At 37.7% G+C, this 27,851-nt stretch overlaps 1 protein-coding gene across 1 annotated transcript in view; it reads right to left on the bottom strand.

The window, feature by feature from the left end:
- STK3 (serine/threonine kinase 3) overlaps window positions 1–27,851 on the bottom strand; it is a 300,126-nt gene that overhangs the window by 69,891 nt on the left and 202,384 nt on the right. Inside the window, exons 9-10 of the mRNA XM_043484504.1 lie at window positions 15,604–15,796; window positions 2,536–2,711 (exon numbers count right to left, since the gene is read on the bottom strand). Coding sequence (XP_043340439.1) covers window positions 2,536–2,711; window positions 15,604–15,796 — 369 coding nt within the window. The remainder of the gene's footprint in view (window positions 1–2,535; window positions 2,712–15,603; window positions 15,797–27,851) is intronic.

Genomic DNA, 27,851 nt, shown 5'->3' with positions numbered 1-27,851 from the left:
TTCCAGCATTATTTCCTGACAAAGCTATCCTTTCCTCATTGAATGGTCTTAGTACCCTTGTTGAAAAATCATTTGACTGTATATGTGATGGTTTATTTCTGGGCTTTCTATTCATTCCATCAGTCTATATGTCTGTCTGTTTTGATTACTGTAGCTTTGTAGCAGTTTTGAAACGAGGATGAGAACTCCAACTTTGTTTCTCTTTTTCAAGGTTGTTTAGACTATTCGAGTCCCTTGAAATTCCACATGAATTTTACATGGATTTTTCTACTGCTGTAAAAAACGACATTGGGATTTTAATAGAGATTATATTGAATCTATAGGTTGTTTTGGACAATGCTGACATCTTGAGCAAATTAAGTCTTCCAATCCATGAATATGAGATGTCATTCCATGTATTGGTGGCTTCTTTAATTTCTTTCAGCAATACACTGTAGTTTTCAGTGTACAGGTCTTTCATTTCCTTGGTTAAGATTATTTTTAAGTACTCATTTTTTTAGATGATATTGAACTCTAAACTTAGGACTCAAAAGACCTTGCAACTTCTTCTATCACCTTCTTGGAACACTGCCACCACAACATAAAACTTCCAGGCTTGCATGATAGGGTGATAGGGCCTAGACAACTCTTAGCAACTGCCAGACATGAGTGATTTTAGAGATCATTTAGCTCCAGTCAAGCTGCTAGATGATTACAGTCACGTGAGAGACTCCAGGGGAGACTAGCAGAAGAACCACTCAGCTGAACCTAGGCAAACTGCTTACCCACAAAATTAAAAGCAAATAAAATAGTTATTTTAAGCTACTAAATTTTAGGGATGGCAGTAAAGTCTAACTGAACAGAACTAAATCATTTTATTTGCTATTTCTTAACTATGATAATTTATTTACTACTTTGTACTCATTTCAAACTGTTTTCCAGAGGCTGTCAAGATTTATTCCAACTGAGTTAAGACAGAGTTCTTTGATGCTAAGTACTCTACATTATTCATTGTGTTCATGAATGATTTAAAGCTTGAGGGGCAGAATTCTAAATAATTTATATATATTTTAAAAGGAGATAGCATAAAATTAAATTGTATTAGAAGTATAGAAATACAGATTTCTAATTTACAACCTCAAAATTGAAAAAACAGTAAGGAGATACTATAATGAGTGTATTTCAGACTAACCTGTGCTATTGCTAATAGTTGCTAGCAATTAGTGCTAAATTTACTGAGGAGAGATTTTGAAACTTTATTATCTGATTATTAAAAAACTGAAATAATCACAATATTTAGGAGAAAAGTATTTAACATTAAAAATATTTATAATCCCAAAGCATTTAGAGACTTGGTGTCTAAGCAAAATGGCTTGATATTACTTAAAATTTTTGAAGATATACATATATCTAAAATTTTATGTTTTATAACAAACATGTATTTATTAACAAACATAGCTATAGTTATTTTAAGTGAAAATCTTACAGAGCAATAGGCAAAAATAAATGCTATTTTATGTGTGTGTGTGCTCAGTTGTGTCTGACTCTTTGTAACCCCATGGACTGTAGCCCACCAGGCTCCTCTGTTCATGGGATTCTCCAGGCAAGAATACTGGAGTGGTCTGCCATTTCCTTCTCCAAAATGCTATTTGTAATACACACTAAAACAAAAATTTACTTAATAAAAATTTCTACCCCATTAAAGAACTCACTTTAAAAATTTACTCTCTCACATTGTAGAAAGAGTTGTTTTAGAATTATTTATCTAGTATTATATGTGTTCTTTAAAAGAAATAATTAATAAGGAGAAAGAAAAACTAAGGAGAAAATGTAACAGGAGGCAATAGACAAGCTTTTTATGTGGCTCAGATGGTAAAAGAATTTGCCTGCAGTGAAGGAGACCTGGGTTTGATCCCTGAGCTGGGAAGATCCCCTGGAGAAGGGAATGGCTACCCATTCCAGTATCCTGGCCTGGAAAATTTCATGGACAGAGAAGCCTGGCAGGCTACAGTCCACGAGGTAGAAAAGAGACGGACACGACCGAGTGACTTTCACTACTTGCTTATATTTCTAACTAGACATAGAATGGGACTATGTTTTCTGACAAATCAAGAGGAATTAACACTTAAGTAGAAACTATTTGAGTTAAACTTTCAAAGCTGAGGCAAATTCCTCAATGTCTATGTCATAAATACATTTCCAACATTTGTTTAGGAAACTGAATTTACTGTCAGAAATATCTCATATTTGCATCATTAAAAACATCTTTTGAAATAGTTACCATTTTTGTTTTAGAGTCCTAAATATTACTTTAAATTTGGGCTATAATTTATTTAACCACGAGCAATTACTTACACTTCTCTGAAACTACATTTCAACAAACAAACTACAATTTCACCACTCCTCTACCCATATATGACAACACACTGAATATTAAAATATAGTCCATAATTTTAATCATACACAAGTGCATACACACACACACAACCTATTTCTTGCCAGGATGACAAAACAAAGAAAGAGAAAAGAAATATGGAAGAAGTAAAATGTACTCACGAAGTCAAAGTCTCCATCCTGAGGAACTTTCCAGTTATCAGGAAAAACATTTTTGGACATAGGGAAGGGGTCATGCATATTCTGATGACAGTTTTCATGACTCTTATTCTTGAAGTCCTGTTTATCAAAGTAATCCATGAAAGACGGCCTTTGTACTTGTGGCGAAGTTGCATTTCCTTAGGTAAACAAAGAACACAAGGAGGGATAAGTTCTCACATTTACTAAGAGAACTGTAAGTTTCATTAAAATATGATTTTTAGTACTATAATAAATTTTCACTAGTCAGATTTAAGAACGGCATAGTTAATGAAGAAAATACAGTAAGTAAAATAAGAATGAAGAAACAAAAATATCTAAGGCAAATAGATTGCCTTCACCTAATGATAAGACAGAGATCTGTGATATTCTTAGATTGTAGAAAGATCTCAGAATTTCGGCAGAATCTTTATCATAATTTTATTAAAAATGATTTCAAATACATTTGAAATTTGTCAAAGAAAGTAAACATTTTAAACCTCAATCTTTGTTCATAAAACATTCAAGCCTACATTGTCATTGTTCCTGAGTACCAGCATCAGCTGTAAGAAGTTACAGCTGATAAGACTTGCCCAGCTTCCTCCTGTGTCTCTTTGACTACTTTCTCACAGTCTTTCTAGCTGATTCTACCTCCTCCTGGAATGCCCCTTGTTTCACCTGTCATATTTTTACCTGTGACCCCTAAAGCTATTTCTCCAGCCCAGACCTTGCTCCTAGGTTCTCTGACTTTCCAACAGCTCAATTCCTGGACCTGCAGTGAATTAGTTACCTTGAATTTACCAGTTCTAAAGCTAGATCCAAGATCTTTTCCTTCAAGCCTGCTGCTTTTCCAGATGCTCTTTGTCTGCCAAAGTTAACATTCTTTACTTAATCCCCAAAGTGATCAAGTTGAGAGTGAACCCAGACTCTCTTTTCCCATCAAACCAAACTGCTCATCAGGTTGTTTAATGCTACTGCTCTATCCACCACTGCTACTGTCTTAGTTTAGCTTCTAATCTTTTCTTGCTGAGGCCACTGTGGCATCCTCCAAACTGGTGTCCGTGCCTTACCTCGGTTTTGATTTTAGTCACACGAACGACATAGTGACCTTTCTAAACACAAATCAAATCATGTCTTTCTTCTGTTTAGGATCTTTCAGTGACTCCTCATTTCCTATACTGAATGATTAAAGTAGAAAATAAACATAGAGTAACTAGACTTTCCCAGTGATTTTCAAACTTGATTCCCTAAAGCCCCAGTGTCCCCAAAAAAGATCTTAAGTATCCATGTATCTGTTTGGCTGACTTCCCTTAGCTGCTCACCTGAAACTATCACAACATTGTTAATCCGCTATATACCTCAATACAAAAATTAAAAAGTTAAAAAAAAACCTAAGTGATTGCCACAAAGATACTTGCCTATGCAGTCCTCCACATAGTAAATTACCTATTATCTAAAAAATTTCTTGTGACAGGATGTACACTTCTCCACAAGGAAGCCTGTTGGGCTATTCTAAGTTGCAGAAAGTCTTTTTAAAAATGTGAACTTGAAGTATGTCTTTTTGCAACTTATACTCATGTTCCAAGTAAATTTATCTTTCATACACCAGTCCTTCAGATATCTGAAGACAGATAATGGCTCCATTTTGGCTATCTTTTTCAGGTGAAACATCGCCAGTTCCTTTCATATGACATGTTTTTGAGACACATCATCATCTAGTTTACTGGCCTATGGAGACATTCCAGTCTCTAAATGATCCTCTAAAATCGGACATAACACTGCTAACAGTAACATGGCCAATTCAGAATGTATTTGTAATAGCACTAACAGAGCTTAAAACTATAGTTTGAAAACTAGGTAACACTACTGGCTCAGGGTGAGTTATAAGGCAATTTTGTAAACACTTCTGCAATCAGTCAAAGTAAAAGTCCCATAAGAAATGAGCAGTGGCAACAGGAAGGAAAGAGGCAGAACAATACTTCGGGCTGACAGAAGAAAACAAGGACATGGCTGAGACATTTTATTCCAGGAATCTCCTTTTGCATTCACAACAGTCCTGTGCCTCCTTCTAATCAGAAGCTCCTTTCCCAGTTATAGGAGCCACCACAAACACCCTAGGGTCTCAAGGTGAATAGATCGTAACCTAGCATCTAGAGGCTCTCCCTTTCTGAAGGTGACAGGGGTCTCTCCTGTGGGGAGGAGTGGCCGTGTAACTCAGTTTTGACCAGTGACACGTACGAAGAAGGATCCTAGGAAAGCTCTGTTTTCTTGATGCCCGCAACATTCCTCTGCTTCTTCTTGCACTTCTCTGCCTGGAATGCAGACTTAGCAGCTGAAGATCCGACAGTTATTCTGCAAGCAGGAAGGTGAGAGTACTACCCTAAAAATGAAAGAATCTACCCCAGAGAAAGAATCGCTAATGATGTTTGAAATCACGCTACCGATGTAGGACACTCTGCTTCTGGATTTTTTGTTAAATGAGAAAAGAAATTAATTCCACTCTATTTAAACCACTGTTATTTGGTTCTTCTGGTACCTATTACCAAATTCAGTCCCTAACTACTACATTTCTGTTCCCAAGGAGAGGATATAGTAAGATATAGGAGCAGCAACCTTCAATTTTAACTGCAACTACGTAACACCCCAATTTGAAACTTGGAATTCACTACTACATAGGGGTTCGATTATCACTACATTTCAGGCCGATCTCAAAATCTATGATAAAATGCCTGTCAGAGTCCACACTCAAAATTTTCAAAAATGACCCATTTCTACATTAGAAATAAACATTGTCACAGAAAGTTAACAGAAGTCCAAAAATCAACTGAAATAAAAGAAGGTAGTCTGTTCCATTAGATTTTTCTGTTTGGATGATGTCGAAACAAGGTATCATTAACCAAGACATCCCTCTACACAATTTTTTCAAATGTATGTGCTTATACTTTTAACTATTTTCCATCATTTAGTTTAAAACCTACTATCAACATTTAGAGTATATACTTTTTACATACAAAGAAAAGTTTAAAAACAATTTTTAATTTATAAGGAGGAAAATAGGTTAGGTATATTTTAAAAGTTGGGCTTCCTAGGTGGCACAGTGGTAAAGAATCTGCCTGCCAATGCAGGAGAGCCAGGTTCCTGGGTCTGGAAAGATCGCCTGGAGAAGGGCATGGCAACCCGCTCCAGGCTTCTTGCCTGGAGAATCCCATGGACAGAGGAGCTTGGCGAGCTACCACCGATGGAGTTTCAACGACTGAGCACACCCACACATGTTTTAAAAGTTAATGGGATGGAGCAGCTGTAATTGGCCAGTCATATTTAACTACACGATATGAAACACATGTCCACAGAGTGCAGTTGAGTCTCCAAGGAGGCTCGTGTTCACAGACAGACAAAGAGGATGATGCTTCTGACTTACAATTTGTTTTTTAAAAAAGAAATAGTAGGCCCTCCAACAGAAGAGTGAAGCAGGAAATCTCAAGACAGTAACCACTGTCATATGTGATTGTGGTTGCTATGGTGAATACCTTTTTTTATATACACAGAAAATAATCACATAAAATTGACATCAGTTTCTCCAGTTATAGTTGAATTCTGACCCTATCTTATAAAAATATATTTTTTATTTTAATAATAAATTTAATGGTCAAAATTACTTCATCCTTCAATTTTGGTCCCAATCCCTTCAACTAGTTGCTATGGAACTAAAATCCCATTAGCAATAAGGAATAAAATAATCACCACTCAATTCTTTTGTGTATGTGAAATTTTAAAGAAAAAAATTATTTCCTCTCCTTCAAACATTCCCTAAAACACACACAAGGAAAGTAAATTGTATGGTATATCATACCTTTTACAAAATATGCCAGTCTACTCACAATTATTCACTAACTATTCTAATTTACACATGACTTCTAAAGAGGTGAAAAATTATCATGAAAATTTAAATATACAACAGAATTTTTAGAATAATCTAACAAATATAATGTTTAATTTTTAATTTCTTAACATGAGTATAACAAAGACAGTCAAATGTAGAAATGAAATAATCATCACTTTAGCATAATATCTGGAGTAGGAAATGGTAACCCACTCCAGTATTATTGCCTGGGAAATCCCATGGATAGAGAAGCCTGGCAGGCTACAGTCCACGGAGTTGCAAAGAGTTGGACATGACTGAGTGACTAACACTTCACTTCAGTTAGCATAATATATTTCACTACCAAATGGTTTTTGAATATTACCTAATTTGTTCTAAAAATATTTTAAGATGTGGGTGTTCCACCTGATTAATGATCCAGAAAATCTGTCCTTTAATTTGTTGCCAAGAGCACAGTGAATAGGGTATATATAGAAGGGGCTTCCCAGGTGGCACTAATAGAAAAGCACCCACTTAGCAGTGCAGGAGATGTTAAGAGACCTGGGTTTGATCCCTGGGTTGGGAAGATCTCCTGGAGTGGGGCATGGCAACCCATTCCAGTAGTTTTGACTGGAGAATCTCCCCATGGACAGGGGAGCCTGGTGGACTATAGTCCATGAGGTCACAAAGAGTGGGACATGACTGAGGCGAGTCTCTGTGTGTGTGTGTGTGTACCAGGATGTTAGTCCGTCACAAAGAGAGTGGGACATGACTGAGGCAAGTCAGAGTGCGTGTGTGTGTGTGTGTGTGTGTGTGTGCCAGGATGTTAGTCCATCACAAAGAGAGTGGGACATGACTGAGGCGAGTCAGAGTGTATGTGTGTGTGTGTGAGTGAACCAGGATGTTAGTCCAGAAGCTACTAACATCAGCTTTTTCATAACATCAGACTCTACTATGAAACAAAGGAGGATACAGTCAACATGGAGAGGATCTAGAGGCTATTCAGAAAAAGATTAAAAGCTTAGTAAATAATACCTGCACAAAGGTTAAAGGGAATGAAATTTTACAGCCAGAAAAAGTCTGAGGATACAATTTAATAAGTATCCAAGTATACATGAAGGGGTCTTGCACAGAAAATGGTGACCAGCTGTCTTCCATCTCCGATGAGGGCATAATAAAAGGAAACAGACAAATCGAAGCCCAGGATTTTAGTTAAGTGGAAGGGATGATTTCCTGTGTGAGCAGTGAGCACTGCAACAACCACTGTCTGTCTATGGAAGCCCTTTCTTCAGAGGCCTTGATAAGAATGACTGGTTGTCATTTGCAAAAGACTAATATTTATGTGTTTGTGCTCTGCGCTGATACAAGAGGCATCCTATGGTCAAAATACTAATCACATATCATTAAACATTCCACAGAGCAAAAGCACACAGAACAGACCATATGCAGTACCACAGGTAACTCCGAAGCACTGTGGCCACACCTTAGCTGAACACCCAGTCCCTCTGCAGAGGAAAATGAAGGGTTTCTAACCGCCCCGCGATATGCAGGGCATCTGCACCCAGCTGGAGGTGGGACCTGTCGTCTACTGCTGTCACCTTTACTGCCGTCATTGGCGAAAGTCATCTTAGAGACACATATAAAGATTTCTCACGGAAGAATGGTAAGATCTCTGGAGAGGTGGGAAAGTGATCCTCCGACATACTTCCCTATACTGACTGACTGTTTTTTGGCACCTGAATTTCCATCCTTAGTTATTTACTCCTTTGGCTCAAAAATGTTTTCGGGAAAAACTGTAAATTTGTTGGGGGATGTAAATATTTCAAGAACATAAAACATCATTAAGGATTTTTTACACCTGCATATCTGATACTTTGCTGAAATAGGTTTCGGGAGGAAGAAGGAAGGAAAGGGATCTGAATCAGAGCTGAAAGAGAATATTATTACTAAGCACAGTATAGGACATGGAAGTTCTCGTTCAGAGCAAATGGTCTCATGCTTACAATTGTGTCCAGAGGCGTCCAATGAACTAGAGAGTAGGAACACCTAATGGTGCTTCTTTTCTTGATATCTCTCCTAAATGCCTTCTAAATCTATGTAATATCTATTTCTAGGATAAATCCTAAAAACCTAAAGCAGAACCTAATTTGCCTTCTCTTACTATTTAAGTGAAACTACATACATGTGTTTTCTAAAATGAAACAATAAACTGTGATCTATTTTAAAAATCACCATGTATTATAGGTATATACAAAGAAGAAATCTAAAAAATACATATTCAATTAAAATCACTTAAATCAATATTTAATAACTGATGAATAGCTATGATAACTTAATATAAATAAAATCAAAGGATTCAGACAGAGGTTATTCCTCTACCCATTCTTGTTACAATATGGTCTCCATGTACTTCACCATTCAGCTCACTGCTTGGTGAACATGCGCGACTGCATCTCCATCTTTCCTAGATAAAACAGGTGAGTTCTGGGCACTGAGGGTACAGTGAGCCTGCTTACTTCTGTCTGAAACAGTAAGCTGTCAGTCCTAGCTGCACCTCAGAAGTACTTGGAAAGTTTACTACTTTGGGATGTTAAGTTTTGTTAGAGATGTGTGGGTCCTCCTCTGGTCTGCAGAACCAGCATCTCCAAGGGGCTACTGCTAAGATGCACACTTGTGAGGTGAGTCATGTAGACCCAGGAGCAGGGTTTATCTTGTAAATCAAGCCTCTGCTCCAGCCTGAGGAGATCTCTTGAGCTCCTGTTTCTGCCTTAGAATATATTTTTCTTTTCTTCCACTTCATGTCAGTTGCAGTTCTAATGGGCTTTCATTCCATAGCTTCACCCCAATTTCTGTAAAAAAAGAAAAAAATTGAGCTGAGGGCTCAGGCGTAGACCCTAGACCACACAATGGGAAATCTTCTCCTTGACAGCATTATTAAACACAGTGAGAGAAAAATTCTTAGCTTGCTCAGTCATGTCCAACTCTCTGCAACCCCATGGGCTGTAGCCCGCCAGGCTCCTCTGTCCATGGGGATTCTCCAGACAAGAATACTGGATTGGGTTGCCACTCCCTCCTCCAGGGGATCTTCCTGACTGAGGAATCGAACTCAGGTCTCCAGCACTGCAGGCAAATTCTTCACTGTCTAAGCTACCAGGGAAGCCCAACAGTGGCTGAAACTCAGCAACCACTGCCACTGCCTCTGGTGAGCCTTCTTATTGTACAGTCTGGAAAGCTAAACACTACATTTCCTGTAATACCCTGCACCCAGGGTCCTGGATAAGTGTACTCTCTCATGACTGGGAAAGCAAGAGATGAGGCAGAGAACAGGGGCCTGCTATCTCAGCCATTTCCTTCCAGCAGCACAGCTACGCAGACATGGGATTTTTTTACTACAGCATTCCAGCTCCAGTCGTCAGCCTCACAGGTGCTAAAAATGTGGTTGCAGTCTCAGTGGTGGCTTTCTAATCCCTGAATAGCAACACGTATTTGATCTCAATCTGTATTTTGAATTCAGCAGTGCCAATGGCAGCCTCTGAATTCACTAGCTTCCTGACTGTAATAATAGTAGTAATTCCATAACGGTCACTTTTGTGGGGGTGTGGGAGTCATTCTTGAAGGCCCAGCCTACACAGCCCTCTCTTCCAACCTCTCCGCTGATTTTGTTAATATCCAAAACTCTGAGTTAAATCCTTTTGTGTTTAAAATGCATAGTTTCTGTCCTCCAAAAAACACTGACACAAGCCTATATGTGTATAACTGCTCAACCCTCATAATAAAACCATCAGCTTGGTCATACTACATAGAGTCTACAAGGGTATCATCAAAACCACTGTAAAATACTTTCCTCAAATGATAAAACACAGTATCCAAATCTAGCAGTTTCTCTGATCTAGAGGTTTAGCAATGTTGTCAAAAAAGGAAATCAAATTGTTCTGATATGATTTGTTCCCACTAACCTATGCTGACTTATAACAATTCAGGTCTCCTTTCCTAAAGGACTCACAAATATGCTAGACAGCCTGCCCAAGGGGACGTCAGGTTCACTGGCCCACAGTAACTTGATTTGGGGGGTGGAACCTGGGTCTGTATATCGGGTCTACCACTCATCTGCTATGAAATCCTGGACAAGTCACTTCATGTTCCCAAGTCTCAGTTTCCTTAGCGGCAAACGATAGTGACAACATCATTTACAAAGTCCTCGTGAGAACTTAATGAGCTGATGTATGTAAAGTTCCAAGCACAATGTTCAGCCCATACTAGACCGCAATTAATGATAGCTGTGAAAGTGAAAGTGAAGTCCCTCATTCGTGTGCGACTCTCTGCGACGCCACGGACTGTGTGTAGCCCGCCAGGCTCCTCCGTCTATGGAATTTTCCAGGCAAGAATACTGGAGTGGGTTGCCAGCTATAGCCTGAGAAATTTACCTTCTATTCTCTTTTCTGAAAATAAACAATGAATAAAATAAAATAACAATTAACTTCATCTTGCTTACATGGATGGCACTTCTCTCATTTTCTCAAAAAAAGACATTAAACTTCACAAACAGTGGAATACAATCCTCTCACCTGCAAGTTATCTCAACACATTACTGATCATACTCCCAGTCGGGAGGTACTGACTCAGCTGAGTGTTCCCTGATCATTACCTCACCTTGCCATTCGATTTCTTATAAATCCAGCCCCAGCTCTGGGAGGCCAGGAAGTCCCACTGTAGGAACACAGCAGATCTGAACAAGGGAAAAGGCCCCCACTCTTTCTTTCCTACTACAGTTTTGCGCTTCTAGAGTTACCCACAAAGAAATAACCTCTACTAGTTTATCAATTTAATGACAACGGACTCCTGACCTGATCCTAATCGATTTCCTCCAGATCAAAAAAAAATCCTAAATGTTGATTTCATTAATGACAACCAACCTGCTTACACTTACTGTCAACCTCCTAATTCCAACTGGCATAGACTAGTCTGGATAAAAGATAATATGTAAGGCAGTAGAAATCTACATGCAAATATTGGCTGATGCCAGACTCTGAAAGACCTGGGTTACCGAGCTGAAGCCTCGACATCCCGGAGCAATGAGAGCCCAGGGAAGTGGGACGGGAGGAGGCAGAGCAGGGGAGGGGCGGTGAGAGCAACGCCGGCACTGCTGGAAGCAAGCACAGAGACCTCCGGACGTGCTCTCCAGGTCTATGCCCGTTTAAAAAAAAATTAAATTTTAAATATTTTCTGTCATTTTCTCCATTTCCCTCAAAAGATCTTTTAACAACTTTGCTTCCTAGAGTTAAGTCATCACACTTTTAAGAAGTAAGGAAAACAGGACTATAATTTCTAGCTTCATGGATAAAGGTATAAAAAAGTATGCAGACACAATCTAAACTGTCAAGAATATTAAATTGGGCAATTCTTTTGAAGCTCCAGTGGTAAAGGTGATGGAAACCAGAATTTTCAGCATATAACATGGTAGAAGACATACAGATGGCTAACAAACACATGAAAAGATGCTCAACATCACTCATTATCAGAGAAATGCAAATCAAAACCACAATGAGGTACCATTACACGCCAGTCAGGATGGCTGCTATCCAAAAGTCTACAAGCAATAAATGCTGGAGAGGGTGTGGAGAAAAGGGAACCCTCTTACACTGTTGGTGGGAATGCAAACTAGTACAGCCACTATGGAAAACAGTGTGGAGATTTCTTAAAAAACTGGAAATAGAACTGCCATATGACCCAGCAATCCCACTTCTGGGCGTACACACTGAGGAAACCAGATCTGAAAGAGACACGTGCACCCCAATGTTCATCGCAGCACTGTTTATAATAGCCAGGACATGGAAGCAACCTAGATGCCCATCAGCAGATGAGTGGATAAGGAAGCTGTGGTACATATACACCATGGAATATTACTCAGCCGTTAAAAAGAATTCATTTGAATCAGTTCTAATGAGATGGATGAAACTGGAGCCCATTATACAGAGTGAAGTAAGCCAGAAAGATAAAGAACATTACAGCATACTAACACATATATATGGAATTTAGAAAGATGGTAACGATAACCCTATATGCAAAACAGAAAAAGAGACACAGAAGTACAGAACAGACTTTTGAACTCTGTGGGAGAAGGTGAGGGTGGGATGTTTCGAAAGAACAGCATGTATACTATCTATGGTGAAACAGATCACCAGCCCAGGTGGGATGCATGAGACAAGTGCTCGGGCCTGGTGCACTGGGAAGACCAGAGGAATCGGGTGGAGAGGGAGGTGGGAGGGGGGATTGGGATGGGGAATACGTGTAACTCTATGGCTGATTCATATCAATGTATGACAAAACCCACTGAAATGTTGTGAAGTAATTAGCCTCCAACTAATAAAAAAAAATTTTTTTTTTTAATTAAAAAAAAAAAGAAAACTGAAAACTGTATAATGCTTTCATCTTTTAGGGAATATATAATCTTTTTAGGGAACAAAAATGCTAAAGACACATTACCAAGTGGGGCTTTCATTAACTTTTAACATAACCTAAGAGCTCATACCAACTAATCTATTTTTTAAAAGATTAACATCATGAGGAAAGACAAAACTAAAACTAATTATGTAGTTTCACGGAAAGTAAGTTCTGCCTCAGTAGCTTCTTTACATTCTATACTATTGCTGTATTACAGTATGACAAAACCAGGGGTTACACTAACATCATTTGGTTCAACTTTTGGGTACATGGAAATCCCGTATTATAGAATGATGTCTAAATTGTGGAAACTTAAAATACAAGGAAAGTTGGCTCATGAGATTTAAAACTTGCTCAAGCATATAAAGCAACTACATAAACCACTATCTGCTCCATTTAAAAATAAGCTTTCAATAAAACTTCTGTGACCAAAAAAAAAAAATCATGCTTAGGATATAAAATTATGACATAAACTGAATGTTTACTGTGGTTGTCAAAGCTAAAAGTCATTACACAAAACATGTGGAAATCTGTTATTTTAAAGCATGAGGTCTGATAAATCACTATAACATATCTCTTCCTTGAAACAGAATAATCTTAACGTGAATTTGATTCCATAAATACTCATTTTTAAACTACTGTTTAAATGATGATGTTCAATTATATGGACTACAAGGGAAAAGTTGTTTATGTAGTTTCATAAGGAGATCAGTAGCTCTCTGAAGATAGAACGAAGCACTAGATGATCTTACTGGTCTGTTAAGAATCAGAAAACCTGACTTAGAACAATTTTATCAGCTGTGGAAAACCGATGCTACCTACTGATGGGAAGCATGCTGTAAATGACCTTATCTGTCTTTTCAATCTACAGGGCATATGACTTGTACCCTAACATAAGCTGGCTTTGGAGGCCACAAGACCGTCCAGTGTAGTCGGTTAGCATGTTAAGGATGCAGAAGCCCTATTCTAGTAATATGCTCAGCTAGGAATGCAGGTCTTAGACTGCTTTCCAGGGCAAAGGCTCAGGAAACCCATCAGCATATAAGATTAAAAAAAAAAAAAAATCGCACCCCTTCCCACCCAGGATTAACTATCAGTATCTGGCAATGTGTTTTCATCCTGTGCTTCACAACCCTCCCTTTCAAAGTATACAACCATAACGAGATATGTATACTAAGGAATATGAAGGAAGCAGCTGCAGTGAGCCAAATGACTTGAAGCTATAAGCTTATCAAGCAGCGTCCTCATGGGGTGTGTGTGCTGGGGGGGATGGGGCGGGAGGGGAGCAGCAAAAACAAAGTAGGCAAAAAGAAACAAAAATATTGGAGAGGAAATTCCTACCTATATCCATTTTATGCTATCAGCAGATCACTTGACTATAACTTTATAGGCTCTACAGCGCAAGAAGTCATATATTGCTGTGTTTGTACCCTTCGGAAGAAGTCCTATGTAGTGAAAAACAGCCTGTGCTTAGACTTCGACATTGACCACATATGACTAGGGTAGTGGGGGAAGAAAAAGGTCAGTAGGCATCAAGAGGTAATTAATATGCTGTTGTCTGTAACTGAGAAATCACAATGTTCTACATTGTTAATCGCAAACTTAAAGGGCCATGTTTATACAAAAAGAAATGCTAGCCTGTGAAAGTATCTCTGTCTTCATCACTCTGCAAGCAAAGGAGATCAGAGAGAATGCTTTAACCGTCCTTTCAGCCCTGCAGCGCCCCTGGCACCGTGCCTCTCATGTTACGAGAAGTAATAATTATGCACAGGGCTGAATGTTCTGCATGAGTATCCTTGTCTCTTGACACATCTTTCTACTGTTTCTTTTTTTCCCACCTTAGCCCTTATGTCTTCCCTCAGCTGTTTCCCTGTGTTACTGCAGCTTCACAGATAATATGGACAACATGAAATAATATTATGTTGTATTATTTGGGACGGAATTTTAGGTTTACTTTTTTAATCAGAAAAGCAAATGTGAGGAATTTTTTTATCTCTATCATTCTATCTCAAAGATACTTTACAAATTAAATTTTGGATTAGTATCTATCCTTCAACAGAAAAAAGTTCCATAAACCCTCAGTTAAAGAGGAGCTGCTTTCTGCTGTACTAAAAGAAATTCTGAAAACTAACTTGTGCCATACTCCTTTCACTGTCCCCCGCCCCAAACTTTAAGCGTTTTATTTTGTATTGGGGGTAGAGCAAATTAATAATGTTGTGGTAGTTTCAGGTGAACAGCGAAGGGACTCGCCCATACGTTTACATGTATCCATTCTCCTCCAAACGCCCCTCTCACGCAGGCCGCCACCTAACACTGAGCAGAGTTCCCTGTGCTACACTGCAGGTCCTTGCTGACATCCATTCTGAGTGACGGCAGTAAGCACACGACCTTCCCAAACGCACGAGCTATCCCTTCCCCTCTGGCAACCATATCCCAAACGCCCGAGCTATCCCTTCCCCTCTGGCAACCATATCCCAAACGCCCGAGCTATCCCTTCCCCTCTGGCAACCATATCCCAAACGCCCGAGCTATCCCTTCCCCTCTGGCAACCGAAAGTTTATCTGCTAAGTCTGCGAATCTCTCTCTGTTCTGTAAGTTCATTTGTATCATTTCTTTTTAGACTGTTAAATAAAGTCAAGAAACAAAATTTTCCACAACTGGCTATAACAAGTAACACAGAACTATCCTGGTTTCTATAGAAGCACACTCTCAAAACAGAAGATCAATATTCAGTGGGGGAAAAAGCCACATACTTTTCATAGTTCCATCTTCTTCTTCCTCATCCTCGCTGTTTATAACCATGGTCCCCAAGTCAGACTCTAACATCGTGCTGTTGTGTTCAATCATGGTCTGGGCCCCTTCACTCATGGTGCTTGTGGCCCTCATGGTGCCCACGCTTTCCGAGCTCGTCTTCACCATGGTGTGGGAGTCCAGCTCATCCTCATCCTGCAAGCAGAACACTGCAATGAAGGCAGACTTTTCTAACACAAATGGACATCGTAGAAGAGTATGAGCATTATTATATTTTTAATAATAAAAAAATTCTATTACTACTAATTTTCATGTAAGGACATACATACAGTGTTATCCTAAGTGCCAACTATCCAAAATAACCTAAAGAATTTATAGTAAAGTTTTAAGTAATTAAAACTCAAGCAATAGAAATTATTTGATGAAACTGGAGGTGGCCAGTTGTTCTTAAAGTAGGATTAAGATAGATGAGGTAGATGATCAACAAAGAATATATAACAAAATAAATAAAAGAGCACATTAAAGACAGAATGTGTTGGCACTATTATAACAGCCTTAATAATGTTTCTAACTTTGTACAAAAGCCATTAGCTTTTTAAAAATTATTGTAAATATACATAACATAAAATCTACCATCTTAATCATTTTTCGGGGCACAATTCTATGGCATTAGGAACATTTACAGTGTCATCCAATCATCAACACCCTATTCCAAAAATGTTTCATTGTCTCAAACAGAAAGTCTGTACCCATTAAAAACTAACTCCTCATTCCTCCCTTCTCCCAATCCTATTCTACTTTCTGGTAGAAAGTATGGAATCTCTGTTCTATTTTCTGTCACAATGAATTCACCGATTCTCGGCACCTCATATAGGTAGAATCATGTCTTTTGTCTGGCTTATTTCACTTAGCAAAATGTTTTCAAAGTTCATCCAAATTGTCCCAGATGTCAGAATTCCATTCCTTTTTAAAACTGAATGGTATTTCACTGTGTGTGTGCAAACATGCACACCCCACCACCATCACCACCTTATGTTTACCCATTCACTTGTTAATGGACAGTAAGGTGTTTACACCTTTTGGTTATTAGGAATAATGCTCTGAACACTGGTATATAAGTATCTATAGATATGTGGTCCTTGACTTCTCAACTTAGGATTTTTCAATTGTACAACAGTACAAAAGAGAAACACATTCAGTAGAAACAGTAGTTTGAATTTTGAACTTTTCCCAGCCTTAGCAACATTTGGTAGGAGCTCCTCTCATGAAGCTCTGTGACAGCAGCAGCCAGCCACGTGATCGGGGATGTAAAGAACCCGTACATTTACAACCATTCTGTACCTATAAAACCAATCTGTGTTTCACAGAATGCTATGGTTCAGCACAGCATTTAACAAATTGCACGGGATTCCATACTTTATTATAAAATAGGCTTTGTGTTAGATGATTTGCCAAATTGCGGGCTAATCTAAGTGCTCTGAGCACATTTAAGGTAGGCTACAATTAGCTAGGCTTTTTGGTAGGTTAGGTATATTAAATGCATTTTCGACTCAATCACAGTTTCAACTAGTGAGTTACTTAAGACGTAACCTCATCAAACGTTAAGGAGGATCTGTATTTGAGTCCCTGCTCTCAATTCTTTTGAGAGCACTTGAAGTGCAAATTATACACTTTCCACAGTGGCTGAACCGTTTTATACTCCAAGAGTGTACAGGGTTGCAACTTCTCCACATCCTCACCAACACTTGTTATTCCCCCCCACTTTGCTAACAGACATCCTAATGGATATGTGGTATCTCACTGTGGTTTGATTTACATTTTCCTAAGAACTAGTGATGTTGAGCATCTTTTCATGTGCTTATTGGCCATCTGTATATAGAAATCTCTATTCAAGTCTTTTGCTCATTTAATGTTATAGGCTGTTTTTGTTGTCAAGCCAAATAAGTCCTTTTTAGGTTCTGGATATTAATCCCTTATCAGATATATGATTTGCAATTATTTTTCCCCATTCTATAGGCTGTCTTTTCACTCTCTTGACAGTTTCTGTGACACACAAAAGCTCTGATGAAGTCCAATTTATCTTTTTCTTTTATTGCATGTATTTTTGTTGCCATATCCCAGCCATTGGCTTTTAAATGAAATTCACAGAAGAATCAAGTCAGTGACATAAGTATGAACCAAAAAATGCTTTTTAGAACATTCACCAAAAGATAAACTGGAATAGGGCCACAAAACTAAACTAACAAATTCTGTTTGAGAAACCAAGCAATGTGCTATTTGGAAAAACTTGATCATGCACTGAAATTAATTTATATCTACTTCACTTTAAGTAGAAACAAACAAACAAAACCTAAAGTTCTGACAGAAAGTTAAAATGCAAATATTGGAGAAATGGAACATCCACGTTGTTCTCAGCTGTCTGACAGCCCTCCTCTTCCTAAACCTACAGTACAAACTCAGCATTATATCTCAAGTCCTTTGCTCGTCTTTCATGAGCTTCTCTTCCTTTGGAAGACGTCTTCATTCTTATGCCTTCAACTATCTTGTGTGTTGAGGACTCCCAAATTCTGAAAATCTTCCTGACTTTATTTACTACTTATAAGCTTAATGATATTTAAAACTCAACAATCTCAAATGAGATCATTTCATCCATCTCCACGGCCCTTCTAGTCTGCCTCCAGCCCCAAAAACAACCACTAAAGCATTTTCATTAGCTATCTGAGAGTAAGATTTCAATGTCTTCATGGGTTTACTCTTATTCATTTCCTTTATACCAACAGCCAACAAGCTCTTCTTCAAAAGACTCTTTCTCGGTTCCATCTCTTCTTTTCCAGTCCCACTGCTCCTGAGTATTCTCAACTCATGTCTGGGTAACTGAAGGAAGAGCACCCCGACCTTCTAGAACCAGACAGATGTTAGTTCAAATCCTAGTTCAAAGCACTTACTAGACTTAAGACCTTTGCTTGGTGATGTGGTCACTAAGACGTGTCCAACTCTTGCGGCCCCATGGACCAAAGCCAACCAGGCTCCTCTGTCCATGGGATTTCCCAGGCAAGAATACTGGGGTGAACTGCCATTTCCTTCTCAGGAGGATCTTCCCGACTCAGGGATAGAACATGGGTCTCCTGCATCACAGGCAGATTCTTCACCCACTGAACCACCAGGGAAGCTCTCTTAAGACCTTTTAGTAAAGCTATTTAAACTCTCTGAACTTGGGTTTCTTTCATTGGTGTTATGATGATTAAATGAGAAAAGGTATGCCAAATGCTTCCATGTGACTAGGAATAAGGTAGTTTCACCTTCTTCAAAGTATACATACTACACCAATCTTTCTTGAAAACTACTTGTATTATATAATATTCTTCTGCTAAAGAATCTATAATGGCTCCCAGTTCTTACCTGCACTGAAAGCTAAACAAAGCTGCCTAGATTTTAATGTTCTTGTTATCTTGTTTTATATAGTCAACCTATTTCCCCATTGTTCATGCGTCACGCAATAGAGTCAGGCTGACCTAAACTGAGTCTCTAGCTGCCATAAACCCGTACCATACTATGCTCATTAAGACTTCATCTTTGTTTATGTCTTCTTCACTGCCCAGGATGTTCTTTCCTCACCAATTCATTTTAATTAAATCCTATTACCTTCATGGCTAACTCAGTCTTTATTAATTATTCCCTTTCTCAAACTTCGAGAATTTATGACCTGCCTCACAGGTTGCACTTCTGCATTTAAATTTATGATCTCATACTGTAACTGTTCTGTAAAATTGTTTATAAATATAATACCTATGGACAAGAAAGCCTTATAATAACTGTTTCTGAATCTACTAAAGTGCTCCATTCAGTACCCCAGGCAGTTTTAAGTATTCATTGTATATTTACTTTTACACAGAACTGTAAAATCATGAAGCTTTAATAATTCAACCCCTTATTTTAGACATAAAAAAAACAAGGCCCATAGAAAGTAAGGGACTTCCCCAAGGTCACACACCTATTTAAAAGTAGAACTGGGACTAAGAAACTAGTTTCTTCATTTCTTAATCTATTATTCCACCAAGTACATGTACCTTATTTACATTTTTAAATTTTGATCTACTTGAATGTTTAAGGTAGAGGAGCAAGTTTACACTTTTCACAGCTTACATCACCAGATCTTATGCTGAAAGGGTCCCATACAAATTACTTGTTCCATCCTATTCAAAGCCACTGTCGTCTCTCGGATTATTACAACCACCTCCTAGCTGTTTTCACTTTTTGCCCTCTTTGTTCCCATTAGTCTCCCACATAACAGGCAGATTGATCCTTTCAAAACACAAATCACATCATGTTACTCTCTGACTCACCAACCCCACATTTGGCCTCCTGTCACAGTTACAAAAAAGCCCAAAATCTTTATCATGGCCAAATGTGATCTGGCCCAGTAACATCTGCCAATCCCATCTCCTATCACATTCCTTCTCACTCACCACGTTCCAGCCAGCCTGGCCTCCTGTGCTGTTTCTTGAGCATTCGAAGCATGTTCCTCTTCAGCCTTTTAAACTGACTGATCTTTCAGCCTGGAATGCTCTTCTTTAAGGCAGTTTTATTTTCTGCTTAACTCAGGTCTCCATTTAGATGCTAGATGTTACCTCTTTAGTGAGGCATTTTCTGACCACCAATCCAAAATTGAAGTCCCCATCAATCTTTTATTCTTCTATATTTTTCATCGCCTGTACCTGGCTCTTCTACCATTAGAATCTAAGTTTGATGAAGGCAAAGAAGCCTTCTTTTTCACAGATGAACTCCCAATGCTTAGAACACCTGGTACACAGTAGTGAAGTTGCTCACTCGTGTCTGACTCTTTGTGACCACATGGACTATAACTTACCAGGCTCCTCCATCCATGGGATTTTCCAGGCAAGAGTACTAGAGTGGGTTGCCATTTCCTTCTCCAGGGGATCTTCCCAACCCAGGGACTGAACCCAGGTCTCCCGCATTGGAGGCAGATGCTTTACGGTCTGAGCCACAGTAGGGACTTGACAAAAATTTATTGAATACATGAAGTAATTAACATTATTACTTATTCATTCATTCAACAATCATTTATTGTAAATTCATAATATGTCAAGGAGTGGACTAGGCATTGGAGATACAAAGAATAAGAAACGGTTTTGCTCCATTTTTGTTTTTTTTTTAAGTCTGAGGTCTAAGAGAAATTGCCTGACATGTGAACAATAAATTACAAGGCAATTTGTTAAGTGCTGTGTTGGCAAAATACAACAGGAATAAAAAAAAGCAGGGCCTTTTACTCTACCTCTTATCAAATGAAGAAAGCCTCATAAAGGATACTGCCTTTAAATTAAGTTCTTAAAGCACGAGAAGACTATAATATTTAATGTTGTTGTTGTTGTTCAGTTGCCCAGTCATGTCTGATTCTTTGTGACCCCATGGACTGCAGCATATACATATATATACACACACACAATATTTAATATATGTACATAGGCATGCTTAATATTAAAACTTCTTTTTACAACAGAACTACACTTAGACATCCATTCTCAGTTTCGATACCCCAAGTCGGAAATAGGTGTCATATTTTTGTGTTGCTGTATCAACTTTTGTGCTTACCTATGCTGATCATATCTTACTACACAATACTATAATTGTAGGTATATCTGACTTGTCCAAATCAATTAGACTATAAAGTCTATAAGGGAAGTAACCAGATCTTATTAACAATTATATATCTGGTATCCATTAAAAAGTCTTGTTCTCATTACAAAATCCATTATATTAATATTAAAACCCTCTTTATGAGGTAGTGTTAAAGCACAGAATGTTATATACAAGGTTCTACCACAGAACTTTATTTAAATCAACTAGTTATTTAAAACATAGGATGACTATTAAAGAAACTGGTAGGAAAAACACTGTTAATTAGAATTATTCAGTCGATTATTTATTGAATAGTTGTCATCAATGAGTTAAAAGCACTATACTAAGGAAATTTTGTAGGTCACTCTTATTTAATCCTCTTATTAATACTGTGAGACCCTGTTGTCCCCATTGTGTAAATGATGAAACTGAAGTTCATTTGATTAATAATTTATTATTATTATTATTTTTATAATTATATTGTTTTTTATAATTTTATATTATATAATATATAAATATAATTTTATATTATAATTTAATAATGATTTTATAATTATTATTAATTATAATTATTAATAATAAAAACTGGGCAAGTTTAGTAATTTGCCAAGGATCATCTAACAAATAAGTGGAGAAGCAAGGATTCTAACCAGGTTGTTTGATTCTAAAGCCCAATGGCTAACTTCCAAATTTATAAGGTTTTTATTTACAATATTTCTCGACTCTAGGTTAATTTCTATTATAAGTTAGCTACAGCATGTTTTATTTTGCTAAGTTAAGAGATGAAGAAACTGATATACACATAAGTAAACTAATTTGCATGTGCTAAGTCACTTCAGCCGTGTCCGATTCTTTGCGACCCCAAGGACGGTAGCCTGTCAGGCCTCTTTGTCCATAGTATTTTCCAGGCAAGAACACTGAAGTGGGTTGCCATGCCCTCCTCCAGGGGATCTTCCTGACCCAGGGATCAAATCCCCGTCTCTTATGTCTCATGCATTGCAGACAGGTTCTTTATCACTAGTGCCACCAGGGAAGCCCAAACTAATTTGCACTTTGGTCAAAAAGTTAACAAAAAAGGTTGAGATTTACTCTTTTCAGTAGATTCCACTAAGGAGGGAAGAAAAAAGTTGATTTTCTACCAGTCCTCTTAAAAAATCTGCTGCTAGTTTAATATCTTATTTTACTGTGGTTGCAACCAGTTAATTCCCAAAATACTAAGCTAAATCTATTTTTATATGTGTGAGTCATTTATCTCTCATTCTTGTAAGATTCAGTACTGTGACCATTAAATTTAATAAGAAACATAACATCTGGTTGGTGTGAAATAATACTTTGAAATCTTCCTATATTCTACAACAGAATTGAATCTATGCTGAGATAATGAAGCTTGCATCTTTGGATTCACATAACTGACTTAGATAACCTATAAAATTATAAAAACACTGAATCAAGTTTGGAAGGGATAGTTTTTACTGCATATTACTTGCACTTACATAGTCACTTTGCTAGAGGATGCTACACCAATTTACAAACCAACAGTAAAAGAAAAAAAAAAAAGCAATCAAGTCACTAATGAGAGGGTGGCATCCAAACAGTCAACAATAAAATACAGAAGGAATGAGAAGTTGTTTTTTATGAAATTAGAAAACTCAAATACTAATAATTTGGTGATGGTGTTGAAAACTCTTCAGTAACACTTTTTACTTTTCTCAATCATTAACTCAAATTATTCCTGATCTTTTAGATGGCTATTAAAGTTTAATTTGATTCTTTTAACATTTTCATAATAAAACAGCTATTTATAATGTTTTTCCAAAGTTACACTTCATTTATATATACTCTGCTATTTCTTACAAGAGAAAAGCAGAAGGAAAACATGTTGATACTTTATAGAAAAAGGTCTGCAGAGCAGATGCTTCCCCACTGTAGAGAGCCGCCAATTCCAGTAAGGAATACAATAGCATTTTCAATCAGTGGTCATCATGTGCCAGGAATGCAAAACAGAGTACTGACGATAATCCAGGTTATGAATCATAAAATCCACATGGAATACAAATATTTGAAAACATTATTAGGAAATCCTACTCCACTGCTGAGACAGATTTATGCAATAACGGTCTGAGAAATAATCAGAGCCACTGCACTAGGTGTCTTTACATTTGTAATATCTTCCACTGTAAAAATTTTTCTAAATATTCAGCTACTATCTGACTGATTTAAAGGATATTAACACAGACATTTTAGAAAGCATTTGTCATTTCTAACATGAATAAGACTATTCTTAGATAAATGGGTGTCTTTTTAATTTGCAATATTCTAATTATTTTATTTCTCTCCTTGAAATGATATTAAATTCTTTATTACTTATACAATTCTATAACATTATGTTATAAGTACAGAACTTATCTTGGTGGCACTGATTCAATTAGATACTCCTGTTGATATTCAGGACTTCCCCAGTGGTTCAGCAGTAAAGAATCTGCCTGCAATGCAGGAGATGCAGGTTCGATCCCTAGATCAGGAAGATCCCCTAGAAGAGGGCATGGCAACCCACTCCCGTTTTCTTGCCTGAAGAATCCCTCGTCCTGAAGGAGGAGGAGCCTGGTGGGCTGCAGTCCATGGGGTCACACTGAGTTTGCATACTACTACAGCACGAGAAAAATTATTTTTCAGAAAAAAAAAAATGAATGTGATGAAAGAAATTAAAGAAGACACAAACAGATGGATAGATATACCATGTTCTTGGTTTGGAAGAATCAATATTGTGAAAATGACTATACTACCCAAAGCAATGTACAGATTCAATGCAATCCCTATCAAATTATCTATGGCATTTTTCACAGAATTTTTTACATTCTGTGTAAAAATTATAAAATAGAACAAAATATTTTACAATTTGTATGGAAACACAAAAGACCCTGCCTAGCCATAGCATTCTTGAGAAAGAAAGACAAAGTTGGAGGAATCAGGTTCCCTGACTTCAGGTTATACAAAGCTTTAATCATCAAGACAGTATGGTACTGGCACAAAAACAGATCAGTGGACATGATAGAAAGCCCAGAGATAAAGCCACACACCTATGGTCACCTAATCAATGACAAAGGAGACTAGAATATACAATGGAGAAAAGACAGTCTCTTGAATAAGTGGTGCTGGGAAAACTGGACAGCTACATGTAAAAGAATGAAACACTCCCTAAAACCATACACAAAAATAAACTCAAAACAGTTTAAAGACCTAAATGTTAGGCCAGATACTATAAAACTCTTAGAGGAAAACATGGGCAAATATTCTCTGACATAAATCGCAGCAAGATCTTTTTTGACCTACCTCCTCAAGTAATGAAAGCAAAAATAAATAAATGGGACCAAATTAAAATAAAAGCTCCTGCACAGCAAAGGAAACCATACACAAGGCAAGATGACAGCCCTCAGAATGGGGGAAAATATTTTCAGTGGAGCAACAAAGAATTAATCTCTAAAATATACAAACAACTCATGCAGCTCAATGGAAAAAAAAAAAACAAAAACAAAACAACCCAATCAGAAAACAGGCAGAAGACCTAAATAGACATTTCTCCAAAGACAACATATAGATGGCCAACAAACATATGAAAAAATGCTCAACATCACTAGTTACTAGAGAAATGCAAATCAAAACTACAATGAGGTATCACTTCACATCAGTCAGAATGGCCATCATCAAAAAGTCTACAAACAATAAATGCTGGAGAGGGGTATGGAGAAAAGGGAATCCTCTTACAATGCTGGTGGGAATCTAAATCGATATGGTCACTACGGATGGTGGTTCCTTAGAAAACTAAAAATATAACTACCATGTGACCCAATCCCACTACTGGGTATATACTCAGAGGAAACTGTGATTCAAAAAGATACATACACCCCAATGTTCACTGCAGCAATATTCACAATAGCCAGGACATGGAAGCAACCTAAATGTCCATCAACAGAGGAATGGATAAAAAAGATGTGGTACATATACACAATGGGGTATTACTCAGACATAAAAAGGAATGAAACTGTGTCATGTGCAGACATGTGGATGGCTCTAGAGACTGTTATACAGAGTATAATGTCAGAAAAAGAAAAACAAATATCATATATTAACATATATATGTGGAATCTAGAAAATTTGCAAAGCAGAAACAGAGACACAGACAGAGAGAGCAAACATATGGATACCAAGGGGGCAAAAGGGTGGGATGAACTGGGAGACTGGGATTGACATATATGCAATACTATGTATAAAAAAAATATAACTAATGAGAACCTATTGTATAGCACAGGGAACTCAATTTGGTGCTTTGTGGTGACCCAAATGGAAAGGAAGTCCAAAATAGAGGGCATGTATGTAAACACATGGCTGATTTACTCTGCTGTACGGCAGAAACTGACAGAGGAGTGTAAAGCATCGAAACTCCAGTTTTAAAAAAATTAACTACAATATTATGGACCTAAAGAGGCCAAACTGACTTTAAAGAAAAAATTGTAAAAGATCCTAATTTGAATAGAGGAATACAGATAATGAAATAGATAATGTCAGTTATATATAAGCAAAAAAAAAAATAAAACGGCAATGGAATTTCCTACTTCGGCACATGAGAGAGACACTGAAATCTAATAACTAATTCGTGGTGAAAGAGTCAAATAAGAAATCAACATGGCATGTGCAGTGCAACTTCAAGGAAATGAGCGTAAAATTGGGGAAACCTGTGGCAGGGATCTTTTGCTTTTCTCCCCATGCAGAACTAAACCAGAGCTTGTGCTTAAATGCTAACCTGCATCACCAAATAAATTTTAGTCATTCTTGACTTAGAAAAGGCAAAAATCAAAGGGAACTCTGGTGTAGTTGCTTGTATGCCTCATAGCATGGACGAGTCCTGTGTCCTGTTCAAGTAAGAGGTACTCTGCACTAGGGCAAGGTGAAACTCCTGATGTGACCGCACAGGGCACACATCCCCTTTACATTCCACTTCCAAAGATGGCAAGGCTAGCACTTATTTGTTGCTTCTGTCATCCGCACATCTGCAGTGTCCACTGTTTCCGGGTTACAGGTGCAAGAGCCCACAGCAGGAGCAACTGGCTAACTCTGGTCTCGTTTCACACTGCATTCAACCCAAACTGAGCTAAGAACTACTGAGAAAGCATCAGAAGTATTCCCCTTCAAATCGCTGCCCTTAAGCATTGCTTCAACACCTGACAGGCTGGAAAAAAAGTCATAAATTGATATTCACCCATTAAATGCTGCTAAGACTTAACAGTATCTGGAAATCTGTACAAAGAATGAACTTGCTTCCCACTGCTGTAAGTAGGTGGTCCTTCTACTTCGCTGCAAAAGCAGCAGCACAAGAGCTCATACAGCTGCTGCCTTTCACGTATCTGTCTTTAACAAACAGAAATGCCTGCCTTCATGGATCCTAGCTTTCTGCATGTTCACGGGCATGTTTTAAAGTTACATCAAAGCTTTCAGGATCTCCAAGAGTCATAAAAGACTTGTTCATCAGCACAACAAGCCAAAATGGTGAGAAGGCCTGTGGGCAGGACTTCAGAGGCTCCCTGATGCAAGACGGTACAAGTTCCTGGCATTGTATTAAAAGCTTTCAAACACAAGATTATCTTACATCCCCTGTGCACAATACTGATATATAATAGAGTAAATTAAAAAGTAATAGCAACCTTAACCATGACTTCTTTCTTTTTTCCCAGAGCCAAAAGCACGTCAAAGGATGAACAAAATATAAAGATTATAAAATCAAATATTTTAAGATAAGAGGAACTTTTAAAAAAACTGTTGTTACGAGCAGTTTATTTTTTTATTTTTTTTTTTTTACGAGCAGTTTATTAAAAATCCACAAGAGGGCACCAAAGACAAAAGGCTAGGACAAATTCCATTAATTTGTGATTTATACACATAAAACAAGTTTAGAAAATAGGTTATTATATTTACTAACATACTATCAGTATTTTTCAGAAAGACTACTGGCCACTGATTTTTTAAAAACCTGAATATTTTAAAATACCATCACCACTGCCATGTTATTTTTTTACATATTTTTTACATATTTTACATACAGTATTTATGTTTCTCCAAGGATGTATCTATATTCCTTAATACATTTAGTAATCTATCTACATATCTACATGCAGTAATCTCCCCAATGACTTGCATAAAACAGGAGCTCGGGAAACACCTGCTGACTCTACAAAATTGACAGAAACATACAATAGGAAATATCAAGTACTCACATCACTTAGTCACTGCATTCTAAATTGTGTTTATATAAAAAGATTTATAATTGTGTTATGTTCTTAGAACAAACAGAAGTGAAGTGAAGTGAAGCCGCTCAGTCGTGTCCGACTCTGCAATCCCATGGATTGTAGCCTACCAGGCTCCTCCCTCCATGGATTCTCCAGGCAAGAGTAGTGGAATGGGTTGCCATTTCCTTCTCCAGGGGATCTTCCCAACTCAGGGATCGAGCCCGGGTCTCCCGCATTCCAGGCAGACGCTTTAACCTCTGTGCCACCAGGGAAGCCCCAAATTAGAGCTAATCTGTCTTTGAAAATAATGTCTTTTTCTCATCTTTTCTTTCTCC

Source organism: Cervus canadensis, chromosome 12 (genome assembly GCF_019320065.1).
Source record: "Cervus canadensis isolate Bull #8, Minnesota chromosome 12, ASM1932006v1, whole genome shotgun sequence".
NCBI classification, from domain to species: domain Eukaryota; kingdom Metazoa; phylum Chordata; class Mammalia; order Artiodactyla; family Cervidae; genus Cervus; species Cervus canadensis.
This window is presented reverse-complemented; position numbering and strand designations above follow the sequence as displayed.